General features: G+C 38.9%; 1 protein-coding gene across 18 annotated transcripts in view; it reads right to left on the bottom strand.

The window, feature by feature from the left end:
- Positions 1-17,768, bottom strand: part of dctn1b (dynactin 1b) — a 47,640-nt gene extending 29,872 nt beyond the window's left edge. For 4 of the 18 annotated variants that reach the window (XM_058616380.1, XM_058616382.1, XM_058616384.1 and 1 more), the window contains exons 1-14: positions 14,155-14,512; positions 10,883-11,134; positions 10,171-10,249; positions 9,318-9,349; positions 8,515-8,535; positions 5,587-5,604; positions 4,184-4,204; positions 3,696-3,872; positions 2,901-3,098; positions 2,571-2,775; positions 2,425-2,503; positions 2,012-2,171; positions 1,831-1,935; positions 1,217-1,408 (exon numbers count right to left, since the gene is read on the bottom strand). In XM_058616380.1, the coding sequence (XP_058472363.1) occupies positions 1,217-1,408; positions 1,831-1,935; positions 2,012-2,171; positions 2,425-2,503; positions 2,571-2,775; positions 2,901-3,098; positions 3,696-3,872; positions 4,184-4,204; positions 5,587-5,604; positions 8,515-8,535; positions 9,318-9,349; positions 10,171-10,249; positions 10,883-11,134; positions 14,155-14,190 (1,575 nt within the window). In that variant the 5' untranslated portion in view covers positions 14,191-14,512. Of the gene's footprint in view, positions 1-1,216; positions 1,409-1,830; positions 1,936-2,011; positions 2,172-2,424; positions 2,504-2,570; positions 2,776-2,900; positions 3,099-3,695; positions 3,873-4,183; positions 4,205-5,586; positions 5,605-8,514; positions 8,536-9,317; positions 9,350-10,170; positions 10,250-10,882; positions 11,135-14,154; positions 14,515-17,561 lie in introns of those variants that run through there. The other 14 variants (XM_058616381.1, XM_058616383.1, XM_058616395.1 and 11 more) reach the window with 12 other exon arrangements.
- Positions 17,769-17,851: the final 83 nt, after the last annotated feature.

The raw sequence follows: 17,851 nt of genomic DNA, 5'->3' as shown, positions 1-17,851 counted from the left end.
ATATGAGCATGACTGTTGTTTAGTTGATAAATGAGTGAGTAAATATGAGGATGACTGTTGTTTAGTTGATAAATGAGTGAGTAAATATGAGCATGACTGTTGTTTAGTTGATAAATGAGTGAGTAAATATGAGCATGACTGTTGTTTAGTTGATAAATGAGTGAGTAAATATGAGGATGACTGTTGTTTAGTTGATAAATGAGTGAGTAAATATGAGGATGACTGTTGTTTAGTTGATAAATGAGTGAGTAAATATGAGGATGACTGTTGTTTAGTTGATAAATGAGTGAGTAAATATGAGGATGACTGTTGTTCAGTTGATAAATGAGTGAGTAAATATGAGGATGACTGTTGTTCAGTTGATAAATGAGTGAGTAAATATGAGGATGACTGTTGTTTAGTTGATAAATGAGTGAGTAAATATGAGGATGACCGTTGTTTAGTTGATAAATGAGTGAGTAAATATGAGGATGACTGTTGTTTAGTTGATAAATGAGTGAGTAAATATGAGGATGACTGTTGTTCAGTTGATAAATGAGTGAGTAAATATGAGGATGACTGTTGTTTAGTTGATAAATGAGTGAGTAAATATGAGGATGACTGTTGTTTAGTTGATAAATGAGTGAGTAAATATGAGGATGACCGTTGTTCAGTTGATAAATGAGTGAGTAAATATGAGGATGACCGTTGTTCAGTTGATAAATGAGTGAGTAAATATGAGGATGACTGTTGTTCAGTTGATAAATGAGTGAGTAAATATGAGGATGACCGTTGTTCAGTTGATAAATGAGTGAGTAAATATGAGGATGACTGTTGTTTAGTTGATAAATGAGTGAGTAAATATGAGGATGACTGTTGTTTAGTTGATAAATGAGTGAGTAAATATGAGGATGACCGTTGTTTAGTTGATAAATGAGTGAGTAAATATGAGCATGACTGTTGTTTAGTTGATAAATGAGTGAGTAAATATGAGGATGACTGTTGTTTAGTTGATAAATGAGTGAGTAAATATGAGGATGACTGTTGTTCAGTTGATAAATGAGTGAGTAAATATGAGGATGACTGTTGTTTAGTTGATAAATGAGTGAGTAAATATGAGGATGACTGTTGTTTAGTTGATAAATGAGTGAGTAAATATGAGGATGACCGTTGTTCAGTTGATAAATGAGTGAGTAAATATGAGGATGACTGTTGTTCAGTTGATAAATGAGTGTACCTGTAGGTGAGCGGTGAGCTCCCGGTACTTCTTGATGGTCTGCTGATAATCAGCCACAGTCTCCTGAGCGGCTTCCACTCGTCTCTCAGACTCTCGGACTTTGGCTGCACTCAGATCCAACATCTCCCTCAGCTCCAGCTCCGTCTCTCTGGCGTTTTCCTGCAGCTCGTCGTTCATCTCGTTGATGGCCTCCTGCAGGAGGAGCACACATCACATGACATTGATATTAACAGACGGATGGACGGTCCATAATAAGACAGGAGATGATGAGTATGAAGGGTTTTGCATCACGGTAAATGATCTTTTTAGAAATGTACCTTTAAGAGTATATCTAGCATTAATATTACCTCAATATTTTTTAAACTTAATCCTATTTTTCTTTTCTTATTTGACCAACATAGATAATACTCTCTGCCTCTTGTTATGTTGTAGTTGTTTTAAAAGAATGCTTTACTATGACTTTACTACTACACTGAGTCTGCTGTTTAGTATAGATGAAATCATATTGCTTTGCGACAGGAAACCAGTCGATCAGCTGTTCAGTGTTTAAAATGATGCTTATTTTGGTGTTTTTCTGTATTTCTTCACAGACAGACAGGACTCCGCTCACTCACCAGATCTGTCACCATCTCTCTCATCTCCCTGACTTTTTCCTCCAGGTCGAGGTTTCTCTCTGTCAGCGTCTCCACCATCTCCTCTGCCCCCAAGGCTGCGTCCACCTGAAACACAGCGGTGGTGAATTCTGTCGACCTGCAGGTTCATTTATGTCCCTGAAAAGCTGCAGCAAACACTGACCTGTTCTTTCAGCTCGTCAATGGTCTTTTCTGCCGCTGACATCTCCTCCTGCAGCTTCTCCTTCTGGCTCCTCAGAGAGTCCAGCTCCACGTTCTTCTTCTCCATCTGCTTCTGCAACTTCACGTGTTCCTGCTTCTCTGACGCAGACAAATCTCTCATCCTGAAGTGAACAAACAACACCTCATTAACCCTTGTGATTAAAGTACCCACAGAAAAACAATACAAGGATCCTTACCAATATCACTGGATTTAACTTACCATGAAGTGTGTAAAAACTAAAGCAGTATATCTTTACCTCAGATTATTCTAATCAGACAAAACAAACATTTACTCCTGAAACATTGTAATCTGAACACAGAAACAAAAGGCCTCGTTCACTCGTGAATAAATCTTGAGTAATGTGAAAATGTTACCTGACCAGAGCTTCTTTCAGTCTGCTGTTCTGCTCCTCCAGCTGTTTGACATGATAACTGGACGCAGCTCCATCTGAACCTGAGGACCAACATCTTCATTATCTGTGTCCACTTTCTAAGTGTTCATAAGAAAAGTGAGGGTTTACCTTTCTCCTCGATCTCATGCTTGAGGATCTCCAGGTCCATGGTGAGCTCGTCCACCTTCTCCTTCATGGAGTCCACCTCCAGCTGCAGAGACTCCGCTCTCTCCTCGGCCATCTCCTTGTCCAGCGTGGCCATCTCGATGGCGTCCGCAGTGTCCGACATCTCCTCCATGTAGTGCTCCTTCGCCTCCAGAGCTTCTTTAGCCTCCTACACACACACACACACATACACATACACACACAGCAGTGTGACAGTTCACTGACAAGATTAAATTTAGATTCAAAGCTAATGAATCCAATCCTCAACCCTTCATCATCCTCTCATCCTCTCACCCTCTTGGCCTCTTTGAGTTGTTTCTGCAGCTCGGCCTGCTGCTCCTGCATCTTGTTCTTCCACTCCTGCAGCTGCTCCAGCTGGATCTTGTGCTTCTCCAGCTCCTTCAGCTTGGCTTTGTCCTCTGTCCGCTTCATCTTCAGCGTCTCCAGCTTCTCGTCCAGGTCCTTCACCTGAGCGCGCAGAGACTCCTCCTCCTGTGTGTGAGGGTCCTCAGCTTTAACACTGTCATGTTTTCATAATTTCACTTTTCATGCAATGACTTCAATGGCTTTTAATAAATGAAGTTCATTCAAACTAAAGCTGGAAATGACTTTACTCAGGTTTGACCAAAGTTTGTCAAACACACACACAGTTAGGAGATGATATAATAGAATCACGTCATTTAAATGCAGTGTGAGTTTGATCTGACACACAAATTCACACCTTTGACAGTTTGTTCAGACGTTAGTGAGAGAAACAACTCTCCACATCAAACCACATGACTGCACCTGTGTTTCCATGGTGACGTCCTCCTACATGTGAATCACAAAGATCAAGGTCTAATACACATGTTTCTATCCCTGATCATCTTCAAGCATCAGAAAGACAAAATCAACATAGTGGGTGTTTGTAAATGTCATTCAATTCTTTTCCATTTCTACACATTTCTACTTTCAATGATGTTTAGAGATTGAGTAAATATTTGATTTGACAGTTTGGTTGGATGACGTCCACACGTCTGATCACATTATTTTAAAGGCATTAGTCGCCTGTTTCAAATACAACTTTTCCCTCTGTGACGGCGCTCTGACCTTGCTGGGGACTGGGTCTGCAGGTTTCCCAGGGGAGGGCAGGGTGGGGATGACCGGAGCCGCCAGCGGGGTCTGGGCCGGGGTGCTGGGCTCGCTGCTGCTCATCTCACCGGCCGAGGCCGAGGCCGAGCCGGACGCTGCGCCCTTCACAGCGGAGCCTGCAGGACGACCGGGCTGCTGAGGAAACATCAAAGTACAATAAAAGCTCATGAGCAGGGTAAAAATGGCTATGGATGATGATGATGACGAAGAGCATCGTGACTGTGACCAGAATACTAATAAAAACAATGTTTTTTGGATTCATTTAATCATTTCATTTCAAAAGTCACAAATATAAACATTTACAATGACTTTTCATAAACAAACATAACTCAGTATTAATCCTCTAATAACTGGAACTATGAACTCTAACCCTGAATGATTGACAGAATCAATAATAAACCGTGATGTGACCGTGTCGTGTCTACGACCCTCATCACTGAGCTCACCTTAGGCCTTCTGACCGTGGTCTTTGGAGGAAGAGGAGAGGAAGCAGGAAAAGGTCAGAAGGCAGCAAGGGAGGAGAGAAGGAGAGGAGGGAAGGAAACACACAGACAGGGTTAGTGATTCCAGACAAAGTTGATTTTCAGCTTCCTCGTCATTTCCTCGTCTCCTGAGACACAACTCTCAGTAACAGCATGGACATAGTGACTGGTGCGGCTGTCGTCACCTAAATGACTGCTTTGTGTCTCTGGAGACAACACAACACAACACAACACACACAGTGTTGTGTTGTGTTGTGTTGTGAGCAGACATTTGCCTTCTATTGTATTTGATTTTTTCTTTATCTTCTGTCAAAGTCATAAATGATGGAAATGACACTCCAGCGCATTTTAAATCTATTACAGTCAATAGATTTCAATGATCAAATTTATCTTTATCAGAAAAACTGCACTTCGATTAGTTTAATAAAACACAGTTAATATAATCCCAATATGTTTTGTAAAATCATTTAAATCAAAACTATTTCAGTGAAGCTCAGTTATTTGAGTTAAAGTTTCTTTTTAAAAGTTTTCAAATCTTATTCTATGAACATTAACATGAACTGAATGGTATTTGTACAACATACAAAGATACAAACTGCATATTTTAGCATAATGATATTCAGTCTTTTACTTATTTTAACAACAGAACAAATGATTTTCAGTTTATAAATTTAACACAATTGTCTCAGATTGTTCTGTTGTTCAGGTTATTATCAGAAAACGGTGATGAATTTATAGCCACATACAGTTTATAACATATATATTATCATTATTATTATTATTATTATGATTATCATTATTATTATTATTATCATCATTATTATTATCATTATTAATATCATTATTATTATTATCATTATTATCATCATTATTATTATTATTAGCATTATTAATATCATTATTATCATCATCATTATTATTATTAGCATTATTATTAGCATTATTCACACTAGTTGTGGCATTATTAAAAAGTTGTAGTTAAAACATGTGTTTCAGCGCTGCCATTAGTCCATCATTATTGGATTAGAGTTCACAGCTGCACCAAACATGAGCAACTCACATCAGCTCAGGCTGAAATCATCTCATGACGCCACAATGAGGCCAAATAAAAGATGAAAAGGTCACAGAGCAGACCAGGAAATTAAAGTACTGTACATATGAACTCCAGGCATTTTGGGATTCAATTTAAATAAACAAAATATCAGCAGAGGAAGCAAAGCACGACATGAGGAATAACTGAAACTTCACAGCATGACCTTCACAACAATAGCAGCAGCAGCAGCAGCAGCATTAGCAGCTGCTGCCAAATGGAAAATGACAACAGCAGCAGCAGCAACATATCAGGACGATCATGTGGAGTTGTGTACCTTCCGGGGAGCAGGAGTCTGTCTCATCATATTTGCAAGAGAAGAAGAACACAAACACAGTCGCTGAGAAACACAGACACACACACACAGACACTGATACGCACACACACACACACAGGTGATAAAACAGGAACAAGATCCTCAGAGAAGTCGACTGAAGCTGATCATGCAGCCGAGGCTGAGGCAGAGAAGCTGCAGTAGAGCAAATGGCCGCTGTGATTTTTCCGCTACGCTCGCTCTCGTCCTTTCCTCCTGGAATTCTCCTCTTTCCTCAGCTCACTTCCCGGAGCCTTCCGTCTGTCACTGCTTCCTTTTCCTTTTTTCCCTTTCTGCTCCGATTACAGCTCCGACATGTTCCTTCTGCGAGCCCCAGACCTGCTTCTGTTCAGAGGAGACGCCTCTCCTCCTTTAACCTCCCTCCCTCACCCCACCCTCATCTATTTACTGTGGCTTATCAGCACATACACTTCCCTGCTCCTACATGACATCACTGTGTGTCCTCTCTCGTCCTCTCTCCTCCTCTCTCCTCCTCTCTCTCTCTCTCTCTCTGTGGAAGACGTGGGGATGACAGAGAGAGAGAGAGAGAGAGAGAGGGTGGGGCTGTAAACAGAGGTGAGAGGGAGAAAATGAGCAGCAGCAGTAAATGATGCAAGCCTCTCCCGTCTCCTAGCAACACTCACCACAGACGATGGCGTTATTATAATGAGGTTATTCTTTATTTCTATAATTCATTCTCAAAAGAAGTCGATCAGTTCCTGTGACTTTCTGTGATTTTTTTTTTTTTTTATCTTGCAACTCCACGACTGCCTTGTTTGTGGTGCTTCTATCACCACAAGGTGGCAGCAGCAGCAACAAGTCAGGGGACTGCCTGTTTGTTTGCAGAAGTGATATCATTTACTAGGGTCTTTGAATGCATCTTGTTAGCTTAACATGCTGTGAACCCTGTATTAGTTCAACTAGCTCTCATGCGCTGGAGTTCAGAGGTTGACAAATGACACCTTCAAATATTCAAATAGCATGTTTGCTCAAAAACATTCATTATACACTAATCTAAATGTTAAAGTTTCATTAGTTTTATTAGATAGTTCTATAAATGTTATTGCACATGATGACCACCAGGTGGCAACCGGTCGTAAAGTCAACTTTAAGAATCTGAAGCCTCCAGATTTGAAAATTCACAGACGTCACACTAGTGTCCACTCGTACGTGTCCTACTTTATCATTTTCTTTTCCTCTCAATGGGAAAATTATTTACAATACTGACATGAAAAAGTGTTTGTCTGTGGTGCGCACACATAGATAGTCATATATATGTAAAATGCTAGTTAATATACATAACCATCTATATTAACTAAAATAATGTTCAGTGCATGTATTTTGTTGAGTATTTTTTATTTGAATGTGTTTTTTGTTAATGAAACTTTGTAAGGCACAGTTTCACTGAAAGAAAATGTTTTTTTTATAAAAAAGAGAGTATCAGCAAACATCTGTCCTGTTCAAATATTCATCCATTCACTCTCTCTCACTCTCTTTCTCACCACACAGTCTAATGGGTGTGTGTGTGTGAGAAAGAGAGAGAGAGAGAGCGAGAGAGGATGATGGGAAGGGTGGAGTTGTATCAGGTTTCTGTTTTGACAGTAGACAGTAGGAGGATCATCGCTGCCTCTGCAGCTGAACAAAAGCAGGTCAAGTTACTGTCAACGCAGCATCAACACAACGCCAACGCAGCGCCACGCAGGTTCATTCACATACTGAACAACAGTTATGATAAACATAACATGCACAACTATGTCAGGTTCTTTCAAAGTCTCATTTCTCATCTTTTCCCATATATTTTCTGTATAGTTGAACAAATAAATCCTGTTTATAATGTAGTATAATGTGGTATAATGTGGTATACTGTAGTATAATGTGGTATAATGTAGTAGTATAATGTAGTATAATGTGGTATAATGTAGTATAATGTGGTGTAATGTAGTATAATGTGGTATAATGTAGTATTATAATGTAGTAGTATAACGTGGTATAATGTGGAATAATGTAGTATAATGTGGTGTAATGTAGTATAATGTAGTAGTATAATGTGGTATAATGTAGTAGTATAATGTGGTATAATGTAGTATAATGTGGTATAATGTAGTATAATGTGGTATAATGTAGTATAATGTAGTATAATGTGGTATAATGTAGTATACTGTGGTATAGTGTAGTATAATGTGGGATAATGTGGTATAATGTGGTATAATGTGGTATAATGTAGTATAATTTGGTATAATGTAGTATAATGTGGTATAATGTGGTATAATGTGGTATAACGTGTTATACAAAGGGCGAGTGCGTGTCATCACTGTGACATCAACTTGCACAGAACAGACAGACAAAAACCAACAGTCCAGAGAGCATGGCCAGGGGTCAGAGGTCAGGTGGACGTGGCACGACATGGACAACACACAGGGACCACAGCTGTCCATGTGTTTAATAATTGGCCAGATTGGCTGTCCTCTGAGATTATCCTCGATATTTACGACTGAATGGTGATCTGAGCGTGAGCAGAACTTTTGTTTAGAAGCGAAACTTTTGCAAGAAAAGTTGATTTCTTCTTCTCAGTCATGACCTCATCCACACACACACACACACACACATACACACACATCTGTTAGATTCTGAAATCACATTAAATCACATGACTTTCTGAGAGATCCCAAATCCCTGAAATCGTTTGACTCAACGTCAAGTGTGTGGTCGTGCGTCTGGACTGGATCGCCTAATCTGTCGGGATTAAAACCTGGGATGGAGGTGAGGAGAGCTGCAAGGAATCACGAGTAAACAAAACGAGGGGATGAGGCCATGTTCTCCACTGTTACCATGGTTACTACAGTCATGGTCATAACATCACCACTGTACCGAGGTCAAAGAAACATGCTGCACCTTTTTGGCTTTCACTCCCCGCTGCGTGATCCAAGGAAACAAGGGAAGGAAACAGAGAAGGAAAGGAGGGTGAAGGTTAAAGGTTTAGTTTGTCAGTGACAGGGTGAGGAGGGGGTGGCTGCTCTCTGCTGATGAACTGATGAACTCACACAAAAAACCAGTCACTCTCAAATATTTAAACCGAATGCATTAATGAGGTCATTTTCTTAGAAAGAATAATGAATAAATAAATGAACGTGTGATAAATGCAGACTAACGTTTATTTCTTTTATTTGTTCCACTGCTGGAGAATTCTCATCGTGTCATCTCTAATATTGACTTCATACAATATCACGACACGTGACTGATGTGATCGACTTAGAGAATATTAAAGATCTGACCTCTGAACTCTGACCTAACAAAACATACACGTATTCCATTGCGTTTATAGATTATCACTGCTGTGACTCCTCCCTCATGATGAGAAATAGAAATGGTCAATAAAATAAAAAACTTTGGTTTGTCTCCGACTTATTACTCTAACAAATAAGAGAAATATGAAGATGAATGAATGAATATGAATGAACTCATTAAAAACACACAACAGAGATTGTTCTCATCTACGTGCTTTGACTGCATGGCCATCTTTAAATCTTTAAATATCCACTGTGGTTCTGCATCAATGAATGAATGAATGATGAATGAATGAATGAATGAATGAATGAATGAGAGTGCTGTGTAAAAGTCAAGCGCTGCAGCTACAAAACAAGGTCACATCTTCCTAACTTCACTTCAATGATGACATTATTGCGTGCGTGCCTCACCAGTTTGGTGGACTTGGGCGTTTCCAGGATCTCTGAGGAGATAAAGACAGAAACGATCAGAATCATCATAATAATCAGTATTTATTATGATTTACTGACAAGTCCCACAGATTCAAATATTATAGATAGATATTATTTATATATATATATATATATATGTAGTGAGAGACACAAATCTATTTTTATTATTCCTCTTCATTTATCTGTGTCACATTAACCTGAAACACCTCGTTGCCAGGTTACGTCTAAATCAGCCATTTTAAGCCCTCTCTGCATCAGGAAGGTACAAACTCAACAATGAAGGGTAACCATGGAAACAGACTACAGCTCAATCCCTGTGAGCAGATGTGGAAAAAAAAGGGTACTTTCTTTTAAATAATAACAATTTCACATTAATAATTGACGGTCCGTTTATATCAGTCTTCACATGAGTCGCATATGTTCTAAAGAGAAAAGTGTTGTTTGACATGAACACAGACAGACGTCTGTATGTCGTAAACCTCGTGTTTCTGAATAATGTCAACGTATGATTTTCAAAGTGGGCGTGTCCAGAGAGTCATTTACTTCAGTTTAGTTTGATGTTGACACACAGGTGCACAAAGACCACACCCTGTACATGAATAATGAACATAGTCTGAGTGAAGCCAGTGCACAAGTGTCTACAACCTGTAATCTCCTGAATGGCCAATAGGGGGCAACCAGTGGTTTCATAAATCAAGTCATTTTGTATATAAATGTACAAGAAAGTCACATGATTTATAACTTTACATTTGAAAGGACACACTGAGGAAGCAGCAGGGTTACGCTGCCTTGCTGAATCACGGTGAACACAAATGCAGGAAAGTGTCTTCACCTCGTTTGGGAAGTTTGCCGGCGCCGGGCTCCGGCGTCTCCGGGGACGTCGTTTCTGCTCCATCGTCGACCAGCTGGATCTGAGACGGAAGACATCACAGATGACATCGTTCTGCTCAGTGCTATCACACAAATATAATAACAATACCAATACATCTATTAATGTGTCAACGATGACGTGGAACCTAAATAATTCACTTTCAATGATTTCTTTGTTATGGAGAGAAAAAAATAAATACACTTGAAAACGTAACAGCTGATAAATTTAGTAAGAATAAGTTGTTAAGTCAAACTGTTTTCATCACTCACACACACACACACTCACACACACACACACACAGGTCGTCTAAAGCGATTTTTAAAAATAAAGACATTATTAAAACATAAATGTCTTTGCATGAGTGTGACGTGCATCGCACACATTTACTCAGAGTATTATAATTACTTACATCATATTTACTGTTGGTCTTTATTATGACTTGAACATGTTTTTCTCACAACATAAAAACCTGATTATTAGTTTTCTTGAAAGGTTTTGTTGTTGTTGTTGCAGAGTTTATAAAATATACATCACATATTCAAAATGACAGAAACTTCACTGTATTTAAACATTTCTTTGTGTAAAAAGCTTCATTAAAAATGTGATATATCAAATAACTTTGTAACAATGTGTTAGATCAGTGAAGAGTCACTTCAGCATCATTTCCATTTACCTGTGACTGTCTCACAAAAATGCCATGACTGTCGTCACAGGTGAAGTAGCGCTTGCCCTGCACAGTGCCGTCGTTCTTGCCTTTGGCCTCGTCCAGAATCACTCCGACCCATTTCCCCGAGGCAAACAGTGTGTTTCCGATGTACGCCACCGTCCCGCGCTGACCCTTCCCAATCACCTCCACCAGGGAGCCCACTTTGACGGGACGCCCGCCGCCGTCCGAGCTCATCCTGCTGCTGCCACTGCTCGTTGTCTGAGTGAAGACAAGTAACACTTTATTATTATTATTATTATTATTACAGTGTTATTTATGAGCCCTAAAACCTCTCTAAACTGACCCTAAATCCAGCGAGCTTTAGGCACGGGCTCCACATATTTCTGTGGTGGTGTTACAGTGCCACATACAGGCCTGGCATATGTACTACAGCATTTAGAGTTGTTTTAGAAGGTTTCATGTTCATGAAGACATTAGTTTCAAATTTTAAAGCATTTATTTTGAGCTCAACTACTAACAATTTAGAAATTTTTAACTTTAACTTAAAACCCCAGAATTGGAAAATCACATTCCCAGGCTTAAATACTAATTTAATCATTTGTCTCAAAGCTGGACTAAACTTTATCACAAGTCAAATAACATTTGAAATATACAGAAAGATTGAAATGAATGAGGGTTGTTAAGCACACAATTCTAGTGAAACACAAAATAAAAAAATGTTCTAGATTATGATTTTATAGGATGATGTGTGTGTGTGTGTGTGTGTGTGTGCTTCACTAGCAGCACCAGCACATTTCTCTCACAACTCCATGACAACACGTGTCTGAATGACACAGCAAAAACATCTCAACAAGCAAAGAAAGACTGAAAGACTGAAAGACTTTGTGATTCAACCGTCGTCAGTGACGTCCTGAGAGTGAGAGTGACTCGGCACAAGTGAGAGAACCACAGAACACCGTCTTCTCTCAGCTCATGTAAATGTACATGAATATATTATCATTACATGGATGATATAATGATTATATATACATATATATATAATCATTATATCATCTATATTATCATTATATAGATGATGTGATATATTATGTCATTATATCATCTATACAATGATAATATATATATTATCATTGTATAGATGAAGTATTATATATATAATCATTATATCATCTATAATGATAATATATATATATATATATATATATATATAGGGTTGTACATAAACATAACAATAATGCATAATGCAGATGACATCAGTGTTAAGATATTCATCTGTTACACAACACCCTCAAAATCTAATTAACCCGGCGTATTATTTATAAGCAACAAGATACATTTTAATAGTTCTCAAAGGTTTGGTTTTACATCAAAATCAAATCATTTATTCATTATATGTTCATGTTTGTTCTGTTAACGTTGATCACCGTGTTTACAGTAACATTTGAAATGATTATTTCTGCTGTTTAGTGTTCACCGTGATGAATGATTTAGTGTCATTCTACTCTTACAACACAAGCAAGTTTAAACAGCAGAGACACAGTCTCCTATTCGCTGCATTACAACATAAGCATAAGTTTCACCCTCTATTAAGGAAACATAAGTTTCACCTCTTTTAAGGAAACATACGTTTCACCTTCTGTTAAGGAAACATACGTTTCACCTCTGTTAAGGACACATAAGTTTCACCTCTGTTGAAGGTGACATAGACCGGAAGCTCCAATTAACGCTGCGTTTGTGTGTGTATCTGCGTCATTACCTTGTTTATGAAACCCTAAAGTTTCAGAACAAACAGTTCAGCCACCGCTGAGAAAATAGTGTTGTATTGTTTTCCTGGGCTCTGCGAAGCGGATCGACACTTCCTTAATTTGATGTCGTCATCAGAAATCCTCACCACCGTAGCGCCTCCCGGTGCGGGCACTAGTCCGGGCACATCCGGTTGCGTACATTCAACCGCAGAAGAAGAAGAAGAACTAGTCTTGTTGTAGCTGCTGAGATGCAGAGCATCCACCGTGCCAGAGGGGGAGCTGTGTATCTGAGCGCTGGCCTATCTATTACGTCACTTCCAGGTACCTGGCCAATCACAGGACAGTAGGAAAGCTCTCGTTGGCTAGCCAATCACAGCAACTGTTTGGTCTGAAACAGCGCGGCTGACGAGAGCGTCAGCGAGGAGATATTTTGATCGGCTCGTTTGCAGCGATTAGGAGGTTTTTAATCATGAAAACAAGTTAATATATGTAAGTAGACCTCCATAACTAAGATATATGTGTGATACAAGCATTCTATGTCGCCTTTAAGGAAACATACGTTTCACCTCTGTTAAGGACACAAGTTTCACCTCTGTTAAGGAAACATAAATTTCACCTTCTGTTATGGAAGCATAAGTTTCACCCTCTATTAAGGAAACATAAGTTTCACCTTCTGTTAAGGAAACATACGTTTCACCCTCTGTTAAGGAAACATAGGTTTCACCCTCTGTTAAGGAAACATAGGTTTCACCCTCTGTTAAGGAAACATAGGTTTCACCCTCTGTTAAGGAAACATAGGTTTCACCCTCTGTTAAGGAAACATAAGTTTCACCTTCTGTTAAGGAAACATACGTTTCACCTCTGTTAAGGACACAAGTTTCACCTCTGTTAAGGAAACATAAATTTCACCTTCTGTTATGGAAGCATAAGTTTCACCCTCTATTAAGGAAACATAAGTTTCACCTCTGTTAAGGAAACATAAGTTTCACCCTCTGTTAAGGAAACATAGGTTTCACCCTCTGTTAAGGAAACATAAGTTTCACCTCTGTTAAGGAAACATAAGTTTCACCTTCTGTTAGCAACTTCAACTCAACTCCCCGTCTTTGCTCTAGTTTCTTTTGGATAAATGTGAATATTTTGTATATGTTCAAACACATCATTATACATAATTACATGTCTAACAGTTACATGTGTTGCTGATGTCAGATGCTAACAGCTGATCTATACAGATCCAGTGAATGAAAATGTAAAAATGGGAAGCACAGTGATGTAAAGGAATGAAGAAGCCTGATGTCATCCTCAGCCTGACTCACAGACACAAACAGGAAGTCTGAGTGTCTGCTCGTAACAAAACAACAATCATCATCAACACCTTTACGTTAGAGGGTGAACGAGTGAAGTCATGAGTCCACCGTCACAGCACAGAGCCAAACACAACATTCTGCTCCTATTCACGGCAGCAGACATGGGCACGCAGGAGATGACAGGGTGTCTGGTTCATTCATTCACCTCACCAGTGTTTATCACACTCACCCGTGTGTATGTGCTCCTGCTGCGAGTGTGAGACATTTTCTGCTGCTCGTCGAACCCTGACCTTGTGATGGTGTTATTAGGAAGAAGCAGACAGAGGAGTGGAGGTGGTTTGGTGATGCTGCTGGAGCGTCTCCCTGTTCCCCTCTCTGTTTCTACCTAACAATCACACCATCCTTCTCCTGATCCTTACAGAGGAGGTGCAGGGCTTCTCAAAAAGAGTGTTTTGCTCAGTGGGGAAGTTTGTGATGGACAGACACAGCGATCCGCAGCCGATCAAAGGACCAAAGAGAAACAGTGGATCAAAGGAGAGGAAAAAACATCCAGGTCTGCTATGAGAGCATCAGCAGAGTCGTAGCACTGCGCTGCTGCGCTGCTGTCTGAGGGAGGGAGGGAGGGAGGAGGCTTTAGGACCAGACAGAGGTGCTGGGTCCTAAAGCCTGCAAAATAATTGTGGTTCTCCCAAGCATGACATGATGACATGATGCAGAGTTTAAGACAACAACTCATCTGCATCACATACGGCTGAGCAACAGAGCCAAAAATGTTATCACCATATGAAAGTCTCAATATCAGTCAATATTCAAAATTAAAGATTTGATTTTCATGGTGAAATTAAAGAAACTTTTTTTTAAAGGCCACATAGACCGGAAGCTCCAATTAACGCTGCGTTTGTGTGTGTGTATCTGCGTCATGACCTCGTTTATGAAACCCTAAAGTTTCAGAACAAACAGTTCAGCCACCGCTGAGAAAATAGTGTTGTATTGTTTTCCTGGGCTCTGCGAAGCAGATCGGCACTTCCCTATGCTGATGATGTCATCAGAAAACCTCACCACTCATCTCACCACCATAGCGCCTCCTGGTGCGGGCACTAGTCCGGGCACATCCGGTTGCGTACATTCAACCGCAGAAGAAGAAGAACTACTCTTGTTGTAGCTGCTGAGATGCAGAGCATCCACCGTGCCAGAGGGGGAGCTGTGTATCTGAGAGCTGGCCTACCAATTACGTCACTTCCAGGTACCTGGCCAATCACAGGACAGTGGGAAAGCTCTCGTTGGCTGGCCAATCACAACACAGTCCACGTTCTGGGGGTGTGATCTTGGTCTGAAACAGCGCGGCTGACGAGAGCGTCAGTGAGGAGATATTTTGATCGGCTCGTTTGCAGCGACGAGGAGGTTTTTAACCTTTGACCTCCATAACTAACATATATGTGACCATGAAAACAAGTTAATATATGTAAGTAGACCTCCATAACTAACATATATGTGCAATACAAGCATTCGATGTCACCTTTAAGAGTTTTAAAATGATCTGTGGACACTTAATCACAATCATGTGTAGTTGAAGTTTGTTTGCACAGTTAAAAACTGGAGATTATATTGCCATACTTTTTGTTTTAAATGATTGTTATAGAATTTCATCCTTAATAATACAACAAAAGATCAGTATGATGTGATATGTTTTCCTGACATATTACAAATGTGATTTGATGTGCATTTGAATTCCTTTGAGTGAAAGTTCACTGTGTAACAGACACAAATTTAAAAAGTATTAATGAGAAGAGATTTGAAGGCTGCTTTGTTTAAAATTGTAATTTTACTGAGAAAAACAGCCGTAGTTCAGCCCTAAATAAAACTCACATAAAATGACTTTGAGTGTTTTTTGCTAATGAAGAAAACTGAATGTAACTCAGTCTCAAATGATCATTATATGTGTCCAGCCCTAACTTCATCTAATACTGTACTGCAAATATTATGATACACAGCAAATACTGAGAGACTAAATGCAGAATATTCTGCTTTACCTACACTGCAGACTGCGTCACTATACTGTCAGCTTTCTATATATACATATACATATATATATATATATATATGTATATATATATATATAGAGAGAGAGAGAGAGAGAGAGAACAGGACAGGAGGAGGAAAACCAGTGAAACTGTCTGCTGCCGTTTCATTGTGCTGGAACACAAAGGTCCAGGTGATGCCGTGCAGCCTGCACGGTCTACAGCTGTGGTGAGGATTATTCTCTTTTATCAGTGAACTGCATGCTGGAGCTTTTTTCATCAAAGAAGCTTTTTGCAAAAGAAGCACAGAAAGGCTGCAGAGTTTCTGTGTAAACGTGTAAAAAAAAAGTGAGGCGAACAAAAGCTACTTTCAGGGAAATAATCATCCATCTCAGAAAGATTTACAACATTATCATTATTATATGTGCTTCTATACATACACATATATATATATATATATACACATTTGTTTTTATTCTAATTCATTAACCTAGTGAATCTCACTTATTTCATAAAAGTGCACAAAAACTTGATTGTTGCATCCAAAAGTTTTTTGATGTACTTAATACTGAACTTACATATAATTCAATAACAATATATAAACATTTTTTCTTTGTTAAATCATTGTGACAAACACATGTTTTCTGTCAATATTTAAGGTGTTATAAAAAACAATATCAAGGCCTAGTCTCATCATCACTATGACTACTATAAAAAAGATAGAAAACAGAATCTATATCGACTATTTATCAATTACTAACTTAATCGTCAACTACTTTGATAATCTATTAATAATTTTGAGTCTTTTTTATTCATAATTAATACAAGTTCCCTGGTTTTTCATCTTCTTAAATTTGAATATTTAACGTAAAAATACAAATCAATCACTAACACTGGTACATTTATTATTGACATTTTCAGGACCAAACAACTAATGGATTTATTGAGAAATTAATCGACATTGATTGAATTGTTTATATAAAAAAAGAATGGATTTTCTCTACAGTCTGCATCAGATTAGCTTTAACAAACATGCGTGTACAGTCAATTAAAAACAGCTGGGGCTTATTCATAATTAACTGTGTCATTTGGTGCCATCTAGAGACGACTGCTCACACACTTACTACAATACTGTTATTTCTGTCATTTAACGTCCTAACGATATAACTGTACAGTAATATCTGATATTTTAAGCCACTTCATGTCTGTAGTGAATCAAAATAAATCACAGCATGGGTGTGGCCTTATGTCCTGTCACATCATCATTATTATTATTGTTATTGTAATAATAATAATAATAATAATAACAACAATAATAATAATAATAATAATAATAATAATACGAGGAGGGGATGGCGGAGAACCAAACCTCAATAAGTGCTTTACATGTACAAATAAAATATTGAAACATTTAAAAGCATCAATTTGTTTACTGCGGCTGCGCGTGAGACACTCCCCGGACACCTGCTAGCAACGGTAGCCGTTAGCATCGGAAAAACAACCGTTATGGAGTTAAATTTTAAACGACGTGCTCATAAATCTCCACAACAGACGTGTGTGCGTGTTTACACGTTGTTGTTTTCAACAATGTCAAGGACAAACAAGAGTTTAATCTTACCTTTTTATGTGCTAAAATCCGGCTAACGGCGGCTCAGCTCCGTGCACCGACCACAGGCGGATACATCCACCGGACCGGACCGGACCGGAACCAACGGGCTGAGGTGTCCGAGATGCTGCCTGAGTGAGCCGGCTGAATCAGTGCATTAGCACACATTAATATACTGTTATATTCACCATGTACAATTCTGTTCCATATACATTTTAATCTAAAAGTGTAAATGAAACGAGTGAAATTATTATTGTGTCATATTTTCCTTAATCTCAACATTTTTACACCAATGTGTAATG

Source organism: Solea solea, chromosome 18 (genome assembly GCF_958295425.1).
Source record: "Solea solea chromosome 18, fSolSol10.1, whole genome shotgun sequence".
In the NCBI taxonomy this organism is placed as follows: domain Eukaryota; kingdom Metazoa; phylum Chordata; class Actinopteri; order Pleuronectiformes; family Soleidae; genus Solea; species Solea solea.
Note: the sequence above shows the minus strand (reverse complement) of the source record. Positions and strands in the feature narration are given on the sequence as shown.